We start from the raw sequence: 19481 nt of genomic DNA on the forward strand, positions 1-19481 counted from the left end.
GGCCACGGGCACATTGCTCCCCTGTGAAGATGTCTGATGCTTGGACGTGATTCAGTTGTCCAAAAAAGCTGACTCCCCTCCCCCATGTCCCCGCAGTGCTGAAGGAAGCCATACCTCTGGGCAGAGCAACGGGAGAGACCACCAAGCACTAGCCAAGGCAGTCCAGGTTCACCAGGACACACTGCGCACCATGTACTTTGCCTGACATGTTCTAGTGTTTAGCGATTGTGTACCAAGTTGGATTCACACGAGACCAGCTACACTCAGACCAACAGATGCCCAGCCCCTCTGTGACAGCCAGCATCGGACATGAGACGTCTTTGGTTTATTAGATTCTCCATTTTCCAGAATGCCTTCCGTCCCAGATTTCAAACTTGATTTTGAACTGCAGACCTGTATGAGGCCCCATTGTCGTAGGAAATATGGTTTGCCAAAATCTATAAGCTGCTTATTAAAATAGAGTCCCGTGTTTCCTAAAAACCCCCTAAAACCAGTCTATGAACTCAGGGCTTTAAAACATTTTTAATTTATTTGGTCATTCAATTTACTTGTTTTTAACACATGATTCTCTATGAAATTGATGGGCTCAAACTAGCTGTGAGTGTTCCGAGAGGGACAGCAACACAAAACACGATTGGGGTTTTAAAGCCTTGGCCCTTCTGATGTTGTCACGATTGCTGCGTTCCCAGTTGGCACCACACACCCCTGGCGTGGCTGTGCAAGCTCTGCGGCCCCAGGACGGGTGGCCACGCTAGGTGTCCTCTGGTGTCTCTCGCCCTGCCACTGCGTGCCCTCGAGGCCTGAGCTAAGGAGAGGGGCAGTGCATGGCCACGTGTGTTTACAGCAGCAACAGGTCCAGAGTGATTGGCAGACAAGTGCCATTTTAATAAAAATTTATTTAAAAAGAGAAAAAAAAGACAATATACTGACAGTCTAATCATAAGATTTGTCCTATAGGACTGTGACGTTTATTTTCCAAAGTTTCTAAAGAATACGGGTCTGTGGTGATTAAATACAGTACAATCCTTTTTCACTGTTACGTCTTTAATGTAAGAGAAAATATATATATCTGGTTTGCAGTATTAATGTGATAGGTAGATAGATGCTCTTTTCTTTTTGTTCACTATGGGGTGCTTCTTGTGACCTGTTTCACATATCAGGAGCGGTTTGGAGCCTGGAGACAGGCCACCTCTTGTGGCTTATAGTGCTTAAATACAGGAATATGCAACTGACTTCATGTGACAGCGACCTGCCCCCAGTGTGGACTGTGTTCCCTGTACCTCCGGGAAGGACGGAATGCTCGCCACTCACTCTCCGTCCTCCCCCGCCTCATCCCCGTGTGTCCTCAGCAGACGAAGCACAAATGGGATTTATTTATTCTTCCACTGCTGGGAAACAAGCTCGCGTCAGTGTGCGCATCTCTCGGTGTGCGGTTTCCATAGGAGGGTTTCATAGGATCTATGCACTGAAACAGAGAGGAAGCTGCCAATGGCAGCAAGGCTGGCAGGCGGGGTGAAGCATGCCCGAGGAGATGGCCGCAGTGAGGCTCCCTCTGGCGGATTCGCATCTGGGCCCCCATGTGGGTTTCTCAGCCTCCAGGCCTTTGCACTGAGAGGAGCACCGTGGGCGGCTTTGTAGACAGTAGTAGCAGCCATCACAGCGTGCGCCCGTGGGCTTTTGTCCTTGAACCCAATCTGAGCAAGGGTTAGGTCCGTGTTCCACATAGAGTTCCAGGAAGGAGACGAGCCTCTCCTATGCTGCTTTGTGCTATGTCCCCCTCCCTCCCCAGACCTGCGTGACATTTACCTCTGGCCCTGCGGTAGAGCGAGGGTCCCACTGCATGGTGCCTCATAGTAGAGGAGGAGGCACCATCTCTGCCTGTGAGTCGAAGCTGGCAGGAGGGATGGGTGGCAAGCAACCCAGGAAGGTGTATCCTCAGAGTGGGGTGTGCGTCTGTGTGTGCATGTGGGTGTCTTACTAATGACATTAGTCTCTTCTTGCTGTGTCTCTCTAAAGTGACAGACCTTCCGTCTAAGAAGCTCTGTGGCTGCCTGTTGTCTCACTGACGAGTGGCACTTCCCCAAACTGTTACCAGAAGGATGGGAGTACCCTCTCAGCTTAGCTCGCCAGGCGCAGCCAAGCTTCTGACTAGTCAACTTGTAGAATCTGAAACGATGTTTTCAGCCATTTTCGGAACCATGTGTCTCAAGTGTGTGTCAAGAGCCCTGTGATGGGATTTCAGTGTGTAGAGATGTGGATTTGTCAGGATGCAGATTCCCAGGCCTGCTGTCAACCTCCTGGATCCGGGCCTCGGGGCTGCCTGGGCATCTGTATTTCTGGCTGTCACCTGTGGCTCTAGAGGCGAGGCAGGAGCTTCACAGCAGGCGGAAGTGCTGGCACAGTTCATACCTCGGAATGTATGTGGGCTGGCAGAAAATCAGACCTGTGAGTTTTGGGTGGGGTGGTGGGGGGTGTTGTTTTGTGTTTATCATTTGAAGGACAAGTTTTCTTTTTGATGGGCCACAGTACTTAAAGAAATGTACTTTTTTTTAGCCCTGTGATTATTTCATGAAACTTTCAATAAGAAAAACATTAACCCACCAATTTGTCCCTGGTTGAGTTTGCTGTGCATCATCGTACACGTCCGACGATGCAGACTTTCAATGGCTGTAGTTTCAATTTCTCAGGTAAATAATTGCTTTCCCAAATTTCTACCAGCTCCCTCCACTAGCATAAATTCTGAGACATTGTGAAGACCTCGGAGCGCAGGAGAAGCCCAGGCCCCGTCCTGCTCTCATTCCGCACCTGTGCCCACGACCGATGATGGGTGCCACCAGCTCCTATGGTGGCTCCCTTGTCTTCTGGGTCTCCCGAGGTGGTACCTAGTCAATTTGGGGACTCCCCAGTTGCTGGCTTTGTCCCCAACCCACTGTTAAGTAAGGTGTGCCTTGCTTGAAGCAAACTGAATGTGAAGATTATGCTGTAGTGATCTGGATCCGTTGGAAAGGACAACTAGGGCGTGCCTGTCTCTTTAAGAGACACCTGGCAAGTAGATTCTCACTTGGAGACTCCCTGGTACATTGTAAGATACTCACTTTTTAAAACCAGTCATGAACCCATCCGTTTCCCACTGTCTGTGACACGCAGCACGTTCTCTCCCCCTCCCCCCCCCCCCCCCCCCCCCCGCCGACAAAGTGATGCAGGACTCCCGTCTTGAGCCCCAGTTTTGTAGATGAGCCCTTGGAAATACTTGCAGAGACAACTGTCCCGTCACCCGCATGTCACAAGCTCCAGTCTCTGAGGCCAGGTCCATTTTGTAAGGCTGAACATCCCTGTACTTTCATGCAGGTTGGCTGGGCTTTGGCTCTGTCTGTCTCGAGAAGGCTTTGCACCCACATTTCTGATACCACTTTAGGGTCTGCTTTGCCTTCTTCAGAATCAGCCACTCCCCACAGCCGCCCACTTGCCCGCCTGCCGGCTGTGTGCCCGGCCTGACACTGCTATCTATGCCTGATGTTTACCATTATTGAGCACTCGTTAGAAAGGCAGCCCCGGCAGCAGGGTTGAGCGGTTTTATTGTTGTTATATGTTATTTTATTGTTTCTAAATGCAAATATTGCTATTTATTTTGCCTGCTCTGGTTTTATTCGGCTGATGTGGATACCCCAGTGCGTGTGGTACCTGATGGATATGGTAGAGATTATTCCCCAACTTTTATAAATTACCTGATGTTTACCTTCAAGTTTGAGGATATGCTTTATTTTTGAAAGCCACAACTGTAATTTTTTCTGGATGAATTGTTTTTCTTAGATATGCAGCAATGCTTCTGCATTGATCTGTAGGGTGATTTAAATTTTATTTTTACAAGGCAGTTTTTCAATCAAATTATATATTTGATACAATGTGTTAAGGGTAGGCCAGCACGCGCCATGCAGCAGGGACCCCAGAGTGTCCAGGAGGCCTTTAGGAGCTGGGATGATCTCTCTTGGAAGCCCCTGTCGTGGCCGCACTTGCTGGTTACAGGAGCCTTCAGGAACTGGCTGCCGTCCTTCGGCATGACCTTGACCTGTTGGATTGTTACAAGGATTTTTCACGGGCATTTTACTACGCCTAAGGCAGTTCCTTTAGACGTTGACCTAATTCTGACAGTGGACAATCTTGGTGGCCCAGAAAAGCCATAAGAAACCTTGCTGTGACCTCTCTTTGACTCATCTCTTACGTTCATGAGGAAAGGAATGTAACATAAGTAGAAAGACACTTCCTTAGCATTCCTATGCTGCCCTTGCAGAGCCCGGACACTACTTGTGTTTCGTGATACAGCAGCCAGGCTAGCTCTCTCCAGCCGCCGGGCCAGCGGACTCGCCGCTGTGAACGGTGCGCGTGGGACTGTCATGGGTGGCCTGCTTCATGCACGCTGACTCCTTTGTAAGGAAAAACTCTCAGCTCAGAATCAATGCACTGATCTCTTGACAGCTTCTTTGTATTCTCTCCAGCCTGCACCTGCTGTACTGGCTTGAAAGGATTGTAAACAGTGTGAACATAGGTCCTGCCTTGCACCGTGTGCCGCCACACGGGTCAGTGCTCAGTGCGCGAATCGCGCGGACTGCACTCTATTTTGAGCTTGAGCCTGTCTTGGCCATCGTGAAAGGTGGGCTAGCCTCTTCATGTTTCTCTCCCAGCAGGAAGTTTGCCGTCTGTGAAAAGGACAGCGTGCTCTCTTGAGGATTACTTTGCAGTCCTTGAGGCTCTTCTGGTCTGTTCGGCTCCCTGACCCTCTGTAGGCTCCCAAAAGTGGATCAGTGTAGTTCTTCCCGGCCTTTGTCAGCGTGGACGTCAAGTGCCTGTAGGGCGCATGTCTGCTGCCTGTGGGCCCTTGTTGCATCTCTCTGGCCAGCCTTTAGCTCAAAGCTGAAGGGTCACATTGTGTCATTTGTAGCACACCTAGGGATGCCAGAAGACCTGAAGCCCAGTGTGGCCCCACGCATCTTATAATTCTGTCTGGTCAGGATACCAAGTGTCAGACCCAGAAAGGAGCTTTTACGCCCAAACCGTTGTGTGTATGTGCATGTGCGAGTACATGTGTGTGTGTCTCATGTCGTGTCTGTGCCATCGTGGTGCCCTCACAGTGCTTCTTTGGATGTATCCTGCCATCTCACTGTCTTAAGTTGAATGTACTGGCTTAGCCAGATCCCCACTGAAGGTGGTTCTGGGGCGTCTTCTACTTAAACAAATGCAGATCAAGCTACCTCTGACTTCTCAGAAGAGTTATGTTTGCCCTCGAGCATAGCTATCCACACTGAAAATAGCCAAAATGTTGCCTGGATAAACTGAATTGTGGGCATCTCTCTGTTCTGTTCTGGCTGGAAAAGGTGTGTGCCATACTGTGATCCAGGTGGCCAACAGGCCCAGGAGTTCTCCACGCTGCTTAGCCGTGGGGTTGTAGCACTGACAGGCTGGCAAGAAGGGCCTGTGGGCTTCTCTACATGAGGACTGTGTCCTCCAGGCTGGGCGAGTGACGCTGGGCAGGGCCAAGTGTGGCCAAGCCTGGAAACAGCCTGTATCCTGCCTGCTCCCTCCACCTGTTCAGTAAGAAAGCCCTGCTCTGCTTGCTCAGGAATGAGTTGGGAGCAACTTTCTCTTCTTAACTTCTCCCTGTTTAGACATGGAGGTGCTCAGCATCTGCTCTTGTGCAGGTCACACACTTTAGAACAGCTGCCTGGTTTCAAAATATAACACAGGCATAATGTTCGACTTTTGGACACATAAAAATGAACTAAGGATTGAAAGCAAAACATTGCTCCAAGCCAGGGCCCTTTGTTTGTAAGGGGAAACAGTCCATAGCTACAGCAGTAGTTCCTGCCAATGCAGCAGCACTGGAGACCACCTGAAGGTGACTTGCAGGTCTGTCCTGGTGGGAGAGCTGGCGCCTCTGGCCAGCACTCCAGCAATTAGCCACTTGGCAGTCAGAAAGGCGACCTCCTCTTGTTGTGGCTCCACTGACCTACCCTAGCCATCTCTCTTCCTGAAGGTTTTGTCTGCTAATTTTGGAAGTCAGCAGTAGCTCCAAGACCCCACCAGAAATCTTGAGGTTCAGACAGACAATGTCATGATGGCAGGCATCTGGGTTCGTGGGGTAGCCCTAAGGACTCTAATGCTTCTTCCCTGGTGGAGGAATAGCCCTTGATGCCTCACCTTGGGTTCTGATGCTGTTCACACTGCACAGAATGTGTTGACTCTGAAAGAGCTAGTGTCCTTTGCAGTTTAAGAATGTCTCCAGTTCTGCCATCACTTTTCTCCATGTGCAGAAGCAGAGGAGGCCGGGGGTGTCTGTGGCCCCCTGACCGGCACCTGTGCCTGCATGGGTCCTTGGGCTTGGTGGGTTTGCAGTGAGAATCCAGGGAGGTGCAGGGTGTTGGAGAGATGCTGGTGGTGTCTGTAGCCCAGTGCAATGTGGTGATGTGAGCCACTGTCCTGGTAGGGTTGCCAGCTCAGAGGCAGTCTCCGTGACATCTGCTAGAGCTACCCCAACACAAGAGCCCTGGCCACTGCCAGCATGGAGCTAGCGCTGGCCTTGTTGGTTGAAGAGCTCCCTGGTGGCCTGATTGAAACCTTTTCTTTCTTAGGGGTAGAATGGTGGTTGAAGGCTTCCTGACAGTCTGGCTGAAGGATTAGACCCCCTTTCTTGGGGGTAGAAAAAGCTGAATGAGCTCTTGTTTAGAAGCGCCTCGGACTGGGGTATTTCCATGGAAGCTAAAACACTGGGTATTGGCTCTTCCCAAGGGTCACCAGGGTGTAGATGTCAAGACCCTTTTCATTCGGTTCTTTCTGGGTCCTCAAGGTCCTTGACACCAATGAGGTGACCCCAAAAACATCCACACCAGCCGCTGGCACAAAGCAGGTGGCTCGGCAGAATGAGATGTGTTGTGTGAGTGCCATGCCAAGGGCAGGCTAGGGCAGGCACTCCGTCCCACGCAGCACACGGCCCAGGCCTTCCTCTGGGCACCGGCTGAGCCTGGCTGGAGAACCAGCCCCAGACCTTGTGCCTTTAAAGTCTGGTCTTCAGTGTCCTTTGGGAATCGTACCGGGGCTGTACTTTTAGTGGAAGTGAGTCTGAACCGCTCCACTAGTCAGTGGCTGAGCCCTGCCTTGGAAGCTCTTTCCATCCTCAGCTCCTGAATACAAGGCATGTCGCCGCCCCGTAGGCTGCAGCTGTGAGGACATCTTCAGTCAGTCGCGTTCTGGCTTCCCTGCATCCTGACATGCATGGGCACCTCTTCTGGCGTCTCAGCAGACAGGTGTGGTGCCATCATCTCGTCGGGCCTTGGCCTTGACCACCAGCCACAGTGCTGGGCCACTGCTTCCGGGCATGTGGCAGGTGTGTGTTGCAGCGGGAGTAGACGGTCTCCTAGGGAATTGGAATTGTCTCTGTAAATGTGTGTGAAGTCCTCAGGGGTGAAGTGCTATTCAGTCCTGGCCTCATTTCGAATGTTTTTTATTGTGGTCGCTCTGTTCTGTGACGGGGGAGACCGTCTACTTAGATGTAGTGTCACTTAAGGCTGGCACATAGGACTCTAGCTTCAGTAATTTGTACCTCTGACCTATTCAAACCAGAATGTAGAGCAGTTTCTTGACTGGTGAGAAATACCCTTCCCAGTCAAGGGGTGATTTTATGGTTGTATGTGGGGAAGTAACCTGGTCTGTTTTCTAACTATACAGAAAAGGCCTTTCCCTGAGCAGCACAGGCTGCAGAGGGGTAACATGTTAACAATTTTGGTTCCTCTTCAAAGCCAAATAGACCCTTGAGATTCAACTCCTAAAGGATTCAACTTAGCATTCAACCGAAATTTGAGTCCTGAGTGTGCTAGTGAATTTTAATGTAGTTGTTACAGTTTTATAACTGTAGAGGCAAGCGCGTTTTTATTTTTTTAAAGTTTTAAGAAGTTTCTGTGCAGGAAAGTGGCTAACCCTGGCTGTCTACAAGAGAGAATGTCGTACTGAACCCAGTCTCCTTAGCTTGGGTCCACTTTACATTACATGCCTAAAATGTATTAAGGGGTTTTAACCCTTACTTTTTCCAATTTTTCTAGCTTTATTTTATTTTTATAAAATAATTGAAAAAGAAGCAAAAATGAATTCAAAAGTCCCATGGTGGATCTTGCCCCTTCTTAATTTTTCCCACACTTAAAGCATTTTAGAAGACATTTTGATCAAAACATATTTGACCATTTGAAGTGTACTCTTTGCTAAGAAATTAGCAGCTACAAGGGCCTCGTTCAGGAAGTTCTCTGTGTATGGTGGACCTGTGTGACCGTGTCTTGGATACAGACCACACAGTGCTGCTTTGTAAATGACAGTTCCTGTATAAATTAATATTATACACCCTGGCCTCCTGTGTGCAGTTTCATTTGCTACATGGACTGTCCAATTGTGAAATTGCAGTACCTGCTAAACCCAGTTCTGAGGCTTTGTGTCACTGTCTTGGGTGTAGTACTGGCCTGTGTGTCCTGAGGGCTCCCAGTACTTGCATGATGCTAGGTGGTGGTGCCACTTTTAGATTAAGCCTTAATCAGATTAAATTTGTGAGGTCAGAGTATGCAAAAATACTGGCAGGGTGAGTTTCCACAAGATGCTCGGCCATAATTTAACAGGTCTTTCCTCTGGAGCTAAAGGGAGCCTCCGGGGCTGCCCCTCTCCCCGGCCTGCTCTCCTGGCCTGGCTTGTCTGTTGCCCTTGCATGATGAAACAGACCGTGTGCATTTCTGTGGCAGAAAGACCTATTTGGAAAGTCTAGAGCCTTGTCAGGGGCACCTTTACTGTCTGATCTTGTCTCCTTCATCCGAGCTGAGTTGATGCTGCTTGGGCACAGGTCTCTCTTGCAAACCTGCGCGTGCGCTGAGCTCCTGCAGGCAGTGCCAGCTGGCACTGCCTCTGCATATGATTAAACAGTTTTGTTTCTGTGAAAGCATCTTTGATTTAGAAACAAAATAGAGGGGACCCAGCTTTTTTACAATGTGGACCTACCTCAGTTAAACAGTTGGGTGCTATTTACTAAGTCTGTCAGTTAAATTGGAAAAAGTAACCAAACAGTGAGATGTGACTCCACCTGAAACTTGAAATTGTCATTTCCGTTTATTTAATAATACTTTTATTTATTTTGTGCCTTTTATGTTGAACCCTAACACATTTTTAACCACCAGAATAGAATTAAGTATGTTCTCTTGCAAGTGGGAAGCCCAACTGACCATGACAGTACCCAGCCAACTACTACAGTGCATTAGGGTTCCAACTGCTGTCTTGGGAAAAGGAAAAAAAGAAATGTGTCCAGGATCAAATTTAACATTTTACAGATAATAAATCCCAAACTTTCCTATGCGTTTATAGCTATCACTTTATTTTCTGTGCCAATGAGGGGGCGGCCAAAAAAGAATCACAACTACTTTTACCATTGCTTTTTCAGCGATTCATGCCCCTCTTCCTCTGGCGTGTTTTCTAAGAGCTTCTTTCATAAGCAGCAATGGCCCAGTGTTGGTTCTAGCTCCGGATGTACGTGGCAGAGGTGCTGAGGACCATGGGCGAGCTCACGGCTGGCAGGAGGCTTGTGCTCCGCCACAGCCCCGGGGTTCTGGAAATTAGGAAAGTTTTCCAATGAGTAAGAAAGTAAGATAGGAGACCGATGACTTTCCATGCTTTTCTATTTGGCAGTTTACAGTTCTAGACTTTTCCTACTCTACTGTGGCAATCTTTTTTACCTTAATTCTTTGGAGGTAACACAATATTTTGGAGTCTTAAGAATTTGATTTTATACCAATAAAAAAATAAAAGTTAGGGATCTTTCCTGTAGTATATAGTTTTACTATTTTAAGGGGATCTCTGGATTTTACAAGAGAAACAACATTCCTTAGTGGCAAAACTTTGAAAGTTAACTCGAGGCTTTTCTTTTTTTTATTTTTTCCTTTTTCTTTTTTTCCTTCTTTCTTTCTTTTCGTTTCTGCTGCAGGATCTCAAATAAGGAAAAAAATAGAAAAAAAGACATGATTGTAGTTAACTGTTTTTAATGTTTTAACTTCCATCAGGTTGATAGTAAGCTATATTTTGTAAGAGAATCATCCTTGGGTATGCTGCATTTTAAGCTCGGCGATGTTGCACTTTGTCCGTAATAATAAATGCCCTGCAATTGGCTTGCCAGGAAGTGTTTTGTTTTTGCCTCACAGGAGTACTTGGGGCAGGTGATTAAATTTATATAGGTACCTCAAGAAAAGAACCTGCGTATGCTGCATTTTATTTCTTTAGCTTTTACATGTAGCATTTTGTTTATTTTGTTTAGATATATGCTTTTTGGACCCCAATAGACTGTTGAAAGAAAACTTAAAGTTAGTATCCTTTTTTTTAGTTTTTAATTTAACTGCAATATCTGGTTCAAAGGTCGCCCTACTTTAATGCTTTCCCCAAGCACACCTGAGGAAAAGATACTGTGCTTCTCAGTAGACAGTGCCGTTCGGATCCTCTCTGTCCGTGCTGCTTCCCTCCCCCCTTCCCCATGCCACCCGGGGGTGGGTACCTTGCTTCTAAGCCCCAAGCTCAAAGTCGTGGCACCTTAGCTTGTCGACACAGACCTCGCGGCTTGCCATGAGTAAGTAGCATGACCCCACAGGTACGGCTGCGGGAGGCCCCTGGTCAGTCTGCCCCAGAGGTGTAGCCTCGACTTTCTTTCTCGGCACTCCCCCGCGCTGACCCGGCGGGGTGGTCCTCATGGACAAGACCACTGGTGAAGAAAGCTAACCGCTGAGACACTGAGCAGTTCTTGTCATGTTTAAGCTTAGCTGGGTCCTTTCAAGTTTGTTTTCACAGCTACTAGGTTAAATAGTTTGCACTATTTTTGCAATAAATTCATGGAAAACCTAACAGTTACTTGTTTTTGTTTCTTACTGTGTGTATATAAACTAATACTGAAAGTTTGGCATAGTGGTTTTTCACCTCCTTACATAGCCCCTAACATGCACAGAATGCTGTAAGTCTGATGAAGATGATGTGAATGATATTTTATAAAGTTATTTTGTATGGTGTCGATTTTGTTTTGCCTCATAGTATGTCAGCAAAAAAATAAAATAAAACTCCTCATATTTACAACTGCCTCTTCCAAAAGTGTCCGGCTACTTGTTTTATCCCTTGGGTGCTTCTAAATGGTGTGGGCTGAGTGTCTCATTGCCCAGGTGGAGTGAGTCCGGGAGGGACCGGGGCCCTGCTCTGCAGCCAGGTCTCCCCAGAGGACATGGAGCAGGGGCAAGGGTAATAGCCACAGGCCTGACCTGCACAGGAGTGAGAACAGGTGTGGCACACCAGAGAGTGGGATGTCTCCACCCTGAGAGCATGGAGGAGGGGAAGTGCCCAGTGCTTCAGCCTTTCTGGCCTAGCAAGGCTTGCACGCACAGTGCTCCGACGTTCCTGGTGGCCTCTCTCTGGGCTGATTTAACCATCGCTGTCTCTACTGAAAAGAGCAGGTGATGCTTAGAGAGCTGAAAATCCCTAGAGATGTACTGTGCTATTTACCTGTAATCACAACAGTAGTAGGTAATGGCTAAACATTCTAGTCTGTTGATCCACAGTCTTTTCATTTTTAAAGAAAATTATAAGCCGGGCGTGGTGGCGCACACCTTTAATTCCAGCACTTTGGAGGCAGAGGTAAGAGGATCACCATGAGTTCAAGGCCAGCCTGAAACTACATAGTGAGTTTCAGGTTAGCCTGGACTAAAGTGAAACCCTACCTCTGAAAACAAAAAAAGAAAAAAAAAATAGGATATATTATCTCTTAATGTATTTTAAACCCTACACTACTTAGTTTCCAAAACCCCAACACACATTTGTGTTGATAGCCCCAGAACGTGTAAGTCATGAGGATTCAATGAAAGTACATCACACAGAAAAGGCTCAGCCCCCAGTGGCTATGTGAATATCAACTACTGTGTTTTTTATTTTCTTTTCATATGTATCTGTTCATTTTAGAGAGTGAGTGAATGAGCATGCCAGGGCCTCCTGCCACTGCAAATGAACTCCAGATGCATGCACCACTTTGCGTATCTGGCTTTTTTTGGGTACTGGGGGATTGAACCCAGGCTGTCAGGCTTTGCAAGCAAGTACCTTTAATCACTGAGCCATCTCTCCAGCCCCTTCTTGTTTTTAATCAGGATACAAGTAACAAGTTTCTGCATCACATTTCATACACACCTTATTTTGGTTGCTCCTCCTTTCCCACTCATTCCCACTGCCTCCTCCACATTCATGGAACATGTTCTCCTACCTCCCAATTCTTTTTTTTTTTTTAAACTTTTATTGACAGCTTCCATAAATATAGACAATAAACCATAATAATTCATTCCCACCACCCTCATTTTCCACCTCTCAAACCCACTCTCCATTGAATCCCTTCTTTCCCATTAGTCTCCCTTCTATTTTGACTTCATCATTGTTCCCTCCTGTTATGAAGATCTTGTGTAGGTAGTGTTAGGCACTGAGGTCCATGGGTATCCAGGCCATTTTGTGCCTGAAAGATTTCATTGTACCCTTCCTTTGGCTCTTACATTCTTTCTGCACGGACCCTGAGCCCAGGGAAATGTGATAGAGATGTCTCAGTGCTAAGCACTCCTCTGTCACTTCTCAGCAATGCAGTGAGTTCTAATTTACCCCAGTGGTCACCACCATATGAAAAGAGAAGCTTTTCTATTCAGCAGTGAGAGCAGCATTAATATATGGACATAGGGCTGGAGAGATGGCTTAGCAGTTAAGGCGCTTGCCTGCAAAGGCTAAGGACCCAGGCTTGATTCTCCAGGACCCATGTAAGCCAGATGCACAATGTGGCACATGTGTCTATCTGTTTCACTGTCTATTCTCTCAAATAAATAAATAAAATATATTTTTTTTAATATAAGGGCAGCCAGGTGGGGTGGTGGTGTATGCCTTTAATCCCAGCCCTCAGGAGGCAGAGGTAGAAAGATCATCATGAATTCAAGGCCACCCTGAGACTACATAGGGAATTCCAGGTCAGCTAGAGTGAGACCCTACCTGGGGGGGGGGGGGGGCATACACACACACACACACACACACACACGCGCGCACACACACACACACACACACACACACACACACACGTGCATAAACCCAAGTATTTAGAGGGCAGGCTGGTGGGCATAATATATGCCATTTAGCCAGACAACAAGAGTCATTACTCCCTTAGGGCTTACGACGAAGTCCCCAGCCATTGGCTTTTCATTGTTTTCAATTCCAGGAATGTATTCCCTCCTACAGAGGGGGCCTCCAGGCCATTCAGAGAGCAGTTGGTTTCCCCGTAACAGACATCTCACTATTGTACCAGCTGGCACATTTAGCCTGGCTGTGGCCAGCTTTAAGGCTTGTAGGGTCCACTGCTGTTTAACACTGTTGATGGCTTCTCTCTCCCAAAAGGCTACATGTAGCAAAGCTCTTTCCAGCATTCTAACAGTCAACAGGGAGGAGGTTTCCAGCTCAGCTCCAGCTTGATTTCTCAGTGACCTGCAGCCCAAGCATGTGGTGTCTTCAGCAACAGGATTTTACCATCTAGTTCTGGTGGGCAACCAAGAGCCTTGGCAATGACCTGTACCCAAGTGTTTGTAGGACTTCTGATCATAATCTTCTAAACTGGTTTTCTGTTAGTGCTACTAGGGAATCAAACCCATAGCCTCACAGCTGCTAGGCAAGCATTCTACCACTAAGCTGCACCTCTAGGCCAGTATTTATGTAAAGTTAATGGTTGAAGAAAATCAAAAGGATATTTCATTGTGTGAAAATTATATAAAACTAAAACAAGTTTCAGTGTCCAGAAATGTTTTATTAAAACACAGCCACTCATTCCTTATGGCATGGTCACTGCAAAAGCCAGATGAGCAGTCTGACAAATCAGTCCACCAGGCCAGTCAGACCTAACCCATCATAGAAAAGGCTGGCTGATGCCTGCCACTGGGACACAACAGTTGAATGGTGGCGAAAGAACCACAGGGGTGGAGAGAACTACAAGAGAATTTTCCAGAGGGTGACAGAAATTGTGTCTTAACAGTGATGGTCACGATTGCATTTTACAAAACTACACCAAAAAATGGGTAGTGTTTTATTTTAAAATAATTTATTTTACATTATTTATTTGCAAGTGGGGAGAGGCGGTAGAGAGAAGAAAGAATGGATGTGCCAGGACCTCATGCTACTGTAAGTGAACTCCAGATGAATGCATCACTTTGTGCATCTGGCTTTACATGGGTACTGGGAAACTGAACTCAGGATGTTAGGTTTTGCACGCAAGTGTCTTATCTGCTGAGCTATCTCTCTAGCCCTTAAAATCATTTTTATAAAACAAAGGGATAGAAGACATTAATGGCTACCAAGGACAGGAAGGCATGGGTATTCTGGGTGATGAAACTGTGTACATATGTTCTGAAACTGCATTTATCCCTAACAGGGTGACATATTCCTATACTCCCAGGTACTTGAGAGGCTAAATAAAACAGGAGGATTGTACATTTGAAGCCTGGGCTTTATTAGAAAACAAGACTCTATCTAAAAAAAGACAGAAAGAGAAGGAAGGTGGTTTCACTGGACATAAATCACAGCTTCAAAACAAAGATACTGAAAAAACAGAAAGCAAACATTCACCTTATTTAGGAAAACATATGGCTTTATGGTTTTCTTTTACAGACAGTATAAACAATTACTGGAGACTTAAAGAACAGAAACACATTTAAAAAAAATCTTAAGCAAAAGTAGTATTTCTCAAATTTCATTTGAACTGGTGTTTTCTTCAGGACTTGGAAGTAGTTTTGGTGTGACTGTTTGTGAGGCTCAATCTCAGGGTGCCATGTGTGCTGGACACACACTTGACACTGAGCCACCTCCACAGCCTGTGATGCTTACTTTGGAAGTTCACAAAATTCTCAAGTAGTAGACAGGATATTAGAACACTCAAGGCCCTAAAAACTACTTCCACACAGCACCGTAACTGTAAAAATATATGCATACCTTTTTTGTTTTTTGGGGGGTTTTTTTGAGGTAGGATCTCACTACAGACCAGGCTGGCCTGGAATTCATTATGTAGTCTCAGGCTGAGCTTGAACTCACAGTGATCCACCTCTGCCTTCAGAGGGCCTGGATTAAAGGTGTGTGCCCCAATACCCGGCTATGCATACCTTTGATAGAAAAGTATTTCTTTATAATGAAAATGTTTTGAACAGTCCAGTTTTTTTTGATACAAAAATTCAGAGTTAACACCATCTATAAGCTACATTTTTAGCCAGAAGTTTGTAAGCATTATTGTACACACACCCATGTACACAGCTGGCGCTGAGGGGCTCCCTTGGCCATCTTTGGCGCTGCACAGCCACAGTCCATCTACGCAGGGCTCTGCGGGGCCTCAGTGCAGCAGTGTCAGACCTGCCGTCCAGGCCGTTTCCTTTGGCTGTGCAGTGCTGGTGCAGGAAGTCAGAGAATGCAAGACGCAACCAGTGTACACTCACTTCAAGCCATGAGTTGGTCCCAGAGTATCTCACAGGCTGACTGTTAAAGCACTTCTTTTTTGGTGTAGGACAGGGCTTCATCTTGGTCAATTCCATCATTGTCATTCTCCTCCTCTTCTTCCCTCTTCTCTTTAAGCATTTTCAGGTACTTACTAGCTAAAATCTTCTTTGGCAGTATATCTTAAAAACATAAAGCTTACATTAACAGCTAGTTATAGGTAACGATGATGCAGATTTCAAATTGTTCCTCTTTTCACCTCTAGACTAGATTCCAAGAAGAGAAAATCCAGGCTACACGTGGGGAAATATGATGGAAACTAGCATTGGTTCTTCACTAATACTACAGACTGACAATGAGACATGTTTTATGAACTGTGTGAGCCTACCCACAATAGGCTTTGCTGGCTGCTGGGATAGATTTAAGCTCCTTCTATCTGTGTCCCTGAAGCAAAACAGCATGGACTACCTTTGTGTTTGGAGGACCACATAGACATCCTCAGTCTCCCTTCTGTGACAAGGAGGGCGGCTAGCCCAGCCAGCCAAATTTCTTGTGCATGTTGCTGACTCCTATTGCTATTCTTGGTGGATCACAAAACACAAAAGGCTATAAATATGCCCTATGCTAAATAGTCAAGGTAAACTGGTATCTGGGGGAGGTAGCAATGTATCAATTCAGTGCAACAGAAAAAGGGGGGCAAAACTCTAAATAACAGGCATTTTAATTTTTTTAATTTTTAATTTTTTATTTTTTGGTTTTTCAAGATAGGGTCTCACTGTAGCTCAGCCTGACCTGGAACTCACTATGTAGTGTCAGGGTGACCTTGAACTCATGAAGATCCTCCTACCTCTGCTTTAGGAGTGCTGGGATTAAAGGTATGCACTACCATGCCCAGCCATTTAAATTTTTTTTTTTTTTAACCAGGATGGTTAAGTACCTGAAAGAAACTGAAAAGTTTCTGACTCCTCTGCCATACTGGCCAAGTCACTGTAGGTCAGTGCTTTCTTTGCCTTCCCATCACCATGTCTGTAGGAACAGGTGGCTAGATACTGAACAAAGAGCTCCTAAAAGTAAAAGAAAAATTCAAATCAAAGTGAGCTTTGAAAACTTCTATGAATCTAACTTTCAAGTTAAATTAACAGTAAGCTTAAGGGGCTGGAGAGATGGCTTAGTGGTTAAGGCACTTGCCTGTGAAGCATAAGAACCCAGGTTTTATTTCCCAAAACCCAAATAAGCCAGATGCACAAGGTAGCGCCTGTGTCTAGAATTTGTCTGCAGCAGCTGGAAGACCTGACACACCCATTCTCTCTCTCAAATAAATTTTAAAAATGTAAGCTTAACATTACATTAAGACTTCAGGTGATCTTGATTCCTCAAGCTAAATTATAGAAAATCACTTTACAGGAGAAAGGAGAAACACAAGACCAGAAAGTGTGGCTTATGCCAGGTTTGAGCAATCCATTTTCTATTTGAGTGATGTAACTTATGAAAAATATTTACAAGTGATCAAAAGCAATGAATTACAAGTGTTTAAACCAAACATGGTGACACACCTATAATCCCAGTCCCTTGGAAGTAGGATAGGTAAATCAAGGTCAGCCTTTACTACATATGCATTTCAAAGCCAATTTGTGCTACATAAACTCCTGTCTGAAAACAAAATATGGCCAGGATTTAAATTTTTTAAGACAGCGTTTTTCTCTGTAGCCCAGGGTGGCCCCAAACTTCTGAAGATCCTCCTGCCTCAGCCTCCTAAGTGCTGAGATTACATGTATGAGCCTCCACTCCTGGCTCAGGAACTTTTTTTTTTTTTTTTTTTTTTTTGAGGTAGCTCAGGCTGACCTGAAATTCACTCTGTAGTCTCAGAGTGGCCTTGAACTTAGGCAATCCTCCTACCTCTGCCTCCTGAGTGCTGGAATTAAGAGTGTGGGTCACTCCTGGCTAGGAACACACTTCTAATTTACTTGAATTCCTTGAAGTGTGGTCACCTACCACTATGGCATAATCAGTCTGAAACTGAAGACTGACCTATCCCATTTTGCCTAAACACCTGTCCTGAGAACCGACCCAGTTCTCACACTGTCCTGAATCAACCATCTAACCTGAGCTATTCTCAAGGTCATAGTTTAGCCCCACATTTGGCTAGAAAGGTCTGAAAGAAGTCTTTACACAGCTCTTATGTACCTCATGCTATAAGTAACTCAAAAGGAAATACAAACAAACAAATGAAGTCTCAGGAAATTTAAGTTGATAGGAAGGTGTGTGCAGATTATATGCAAATAGTATGCTACTGTATTACACTCCTAGGCTTTTTGAGATGTGGTGATCGAGCCAGCAAGAACAGGGAAATGACTATTTTGCAGAGCTACAGATTTCCACTTCCGTTAGGTCTAGTCCAACAAATTGTAGGGGCACTACGCTAACATGAAGTGCTGGGACATAGAATCTAGCACCCAACAGGCAGGTTCCGGTCCACACTCCCAGTATATTACAGCTGAGCATGGTGGAAAAACGCTTCCAATCGCACCATGGAGCTGAGAGGTCGAGGACAGTGTGGGTTACAGATAGAGAGATACTGACCCCCTCCCCCAAATAAAAATAATGTGGAACGTCTTTGTTTTGAAGACAAAGCGACCGATCCAGGTGTTAGGAGCTGAATAGTCGAGGACGCTTCAAGCCAGCCCAGAGTCTGCGGCCCGCCCGAGCGGAAGCTTTGGGAAACCCGCATCTACACGCAAAACCTGAGTGCCAAACCTCGAGCCAGCTGCACCACGCAGCCGCGGACGAGGGAGACCCACGCCAGCACGCGCAGGCGCAGGCGCACGCTGGGCCGGGGAGCAGGGCACGCCGGGAGCCGCGTGGGTGGGCGGGGCGTAGGGGGGCGGGGCGCGGCGCGAGGGACGTCGGGAGAGCAGAGACGGCTGCGAGGCGCGCGGCCCCTGCGGGACGGCAGAGCGGTTAGGAGCGCCCTCGCCCGCCCCTCCCTGCCTGCGGGCCGCCTCACCGTGGCCTTGGCCGTGAGCACCAGCGCCTCCTGGTTGATGCTGGACACCTCGGGGGAGCTCTTCATGATTACTCGGATGCGGGACAGGGGCAGCGACACAAGCCGTTGCTCCCCGCACTTGTCCTTGCCCACGGCCACGTCCGCCATCTTCCCGCTCCCGCGCGCTCCGCTCCGCTCCGCTCGGTAGGGCGGCCCGTCGCTTCGGTGATGCCCCGCGCACTTGCGCCTGCGCAGATGCCGCCGCGCCGGGTGGGTGCAGCGCCGAGGAGGATCCGGTCGGGAACGCCGGCGGCGGCGCACTGAGGGTCCGCTTCCAGCCGGACTTCGTTTCCTTGGAGCGCAGCCGGCGTCTCCCCGAGAGCGGGTTGCCGTGGACACACCTGTCTGTACAAAAAGTTAAAGAAATAAGTTTCCTGGGGCACGGTGTAGAGGGGAAGACAGGAAACGCCAAGCCAGTATACACCGCCCCTCTGGCAGTCAGGTGTTGAAGGAGAAAGAAGGGCTGCTGGAAACACAGAACCGGGGTACTGTCCTGACCAAGGGGGTAGAAAGGAAAGAGGGCTGGAGAGATGGCTTAACGGTTAAGGAGTTTCCCTGCAAACCGAAGGACCCAGGTTCGATTCCCTAAGATCCACGTAAGCCAGCTGTACAAGGTGGCACACGCATCTGGAGTTCGTTTAAGTGGCTGCAGGCTCTGGCGCGCCCATTCTCTCTCATAAATAAAATTTAAAACTTTACAGAAAAAGAGGACTCAACCTTCACATGTCTGAGGAAGGCTTTACTCTGAGGCCTATGGGGATGTTACGAGGTCAGAGTGAGCTAGAGGGGCTCCCAGGCCACTTACACCCCAACACCTACGAACCTATCAAAAGACTGGAAGGCGGGACTGGTTCAGCGATGACCTGAGTTAGATTCCTCAGTATCCACATGAAACAGATGCACGAACCGA

General features: G+C 47.2%; 2 protein-coding genes across 3 annotated transcripts in view; one reads left to right on the forward strand and one right to left on the reverse strand.

The window, feature by feature from the left end:
* The window catches only part of Ago2 (argonaute RISC catalytic component 2), a 109288-nt gene extending 98146 nt beyond the window's left edge, over positions 1-11142 (forward strand). Inside the window, exon 19 of the mRNA XM_045142726.1 lies at positions 97-11142. Within this exon, the coding sequence (XP_044998661.1) occupies positions 97-205 (109 nt within the window). The 3' untranslated portion in view covers positions 206-11142. The remainder of the gene's footprint in view (positions 1-96) is intronic.
* Positions 9371-18733, reverse strand: Chrac1 (chromatin accessibility complex subunit 1). 2 transcript variants are annotated; one of them, XM_045142727.1, is made up of 4 exons: positions 18533-18733; positions 16466-16592; positions 15531-15710; positions 9371-9622 (listed from the first exon to the last, which is right to left on the reverse strand). In XM_045142727.1, exons 1-3 carry the CDS (start codon positions 18677-18679, stop codon positions 15574-15576), a joined length of 411 nt encoding a protein of 136 aa, XP_044998662.1. In that variant the 5' UTR covers positions 18680-18733; the 3' UTR covers positions 9371-9622; positions 15531-15573. The 2 variants fall into 2 exon arrangements, with proteins under 2 accessions (XP_044998662.1, XP_004672098.1); XM_004672041.2 differs by lacking the exon at positions 9371-9622 and having other exon boundaries at positions 14537-15710; positions 18533-18732.
* Between the last annotated feature and the right edge of the window lie 748 nt (positions 18734-19481).

The sequence above is a fragment of the Jaculus jaculus genome, chromosome 2 (genome assembly GCF_020740685.1).
Source record: "Jaculus jaculus isolate mJacJac1 chromosome 2, mJacJac1.mat.Y.cur, whole genome shotgun sequence".
Classification (NCBI taxonomy): domain Eukaryota; kingdom Metazoa; phylum Chordata; class Mammalia; order Rodentia; family Dipodidae; genus Jaculus; species Jaculus jaculus.

Coding starts and splice junctions, on each gene's coding strand:
- Chrac1 (XM_045142727.1), bottom strand. CDS start 18,679: ATGGCGGACGTGGCCGTGGGCAAGGACAAGTGCGGGGAGCAACGGCTT. Junction 16,593..18,532: donor TGCTCACGGCCAAGGCCACG/GTGAGGCGGCCC, acceptor TTTTACTTTTAG/GAGCTCTTTGTTCAGTATCT. Junction 15,711..16,465: donor AACTTTTCAGTTTCTTTCAG/GTACTTAACCAT, acceptor TATGTTTTTAAG/ATATACTGCCAAAGAAGATT.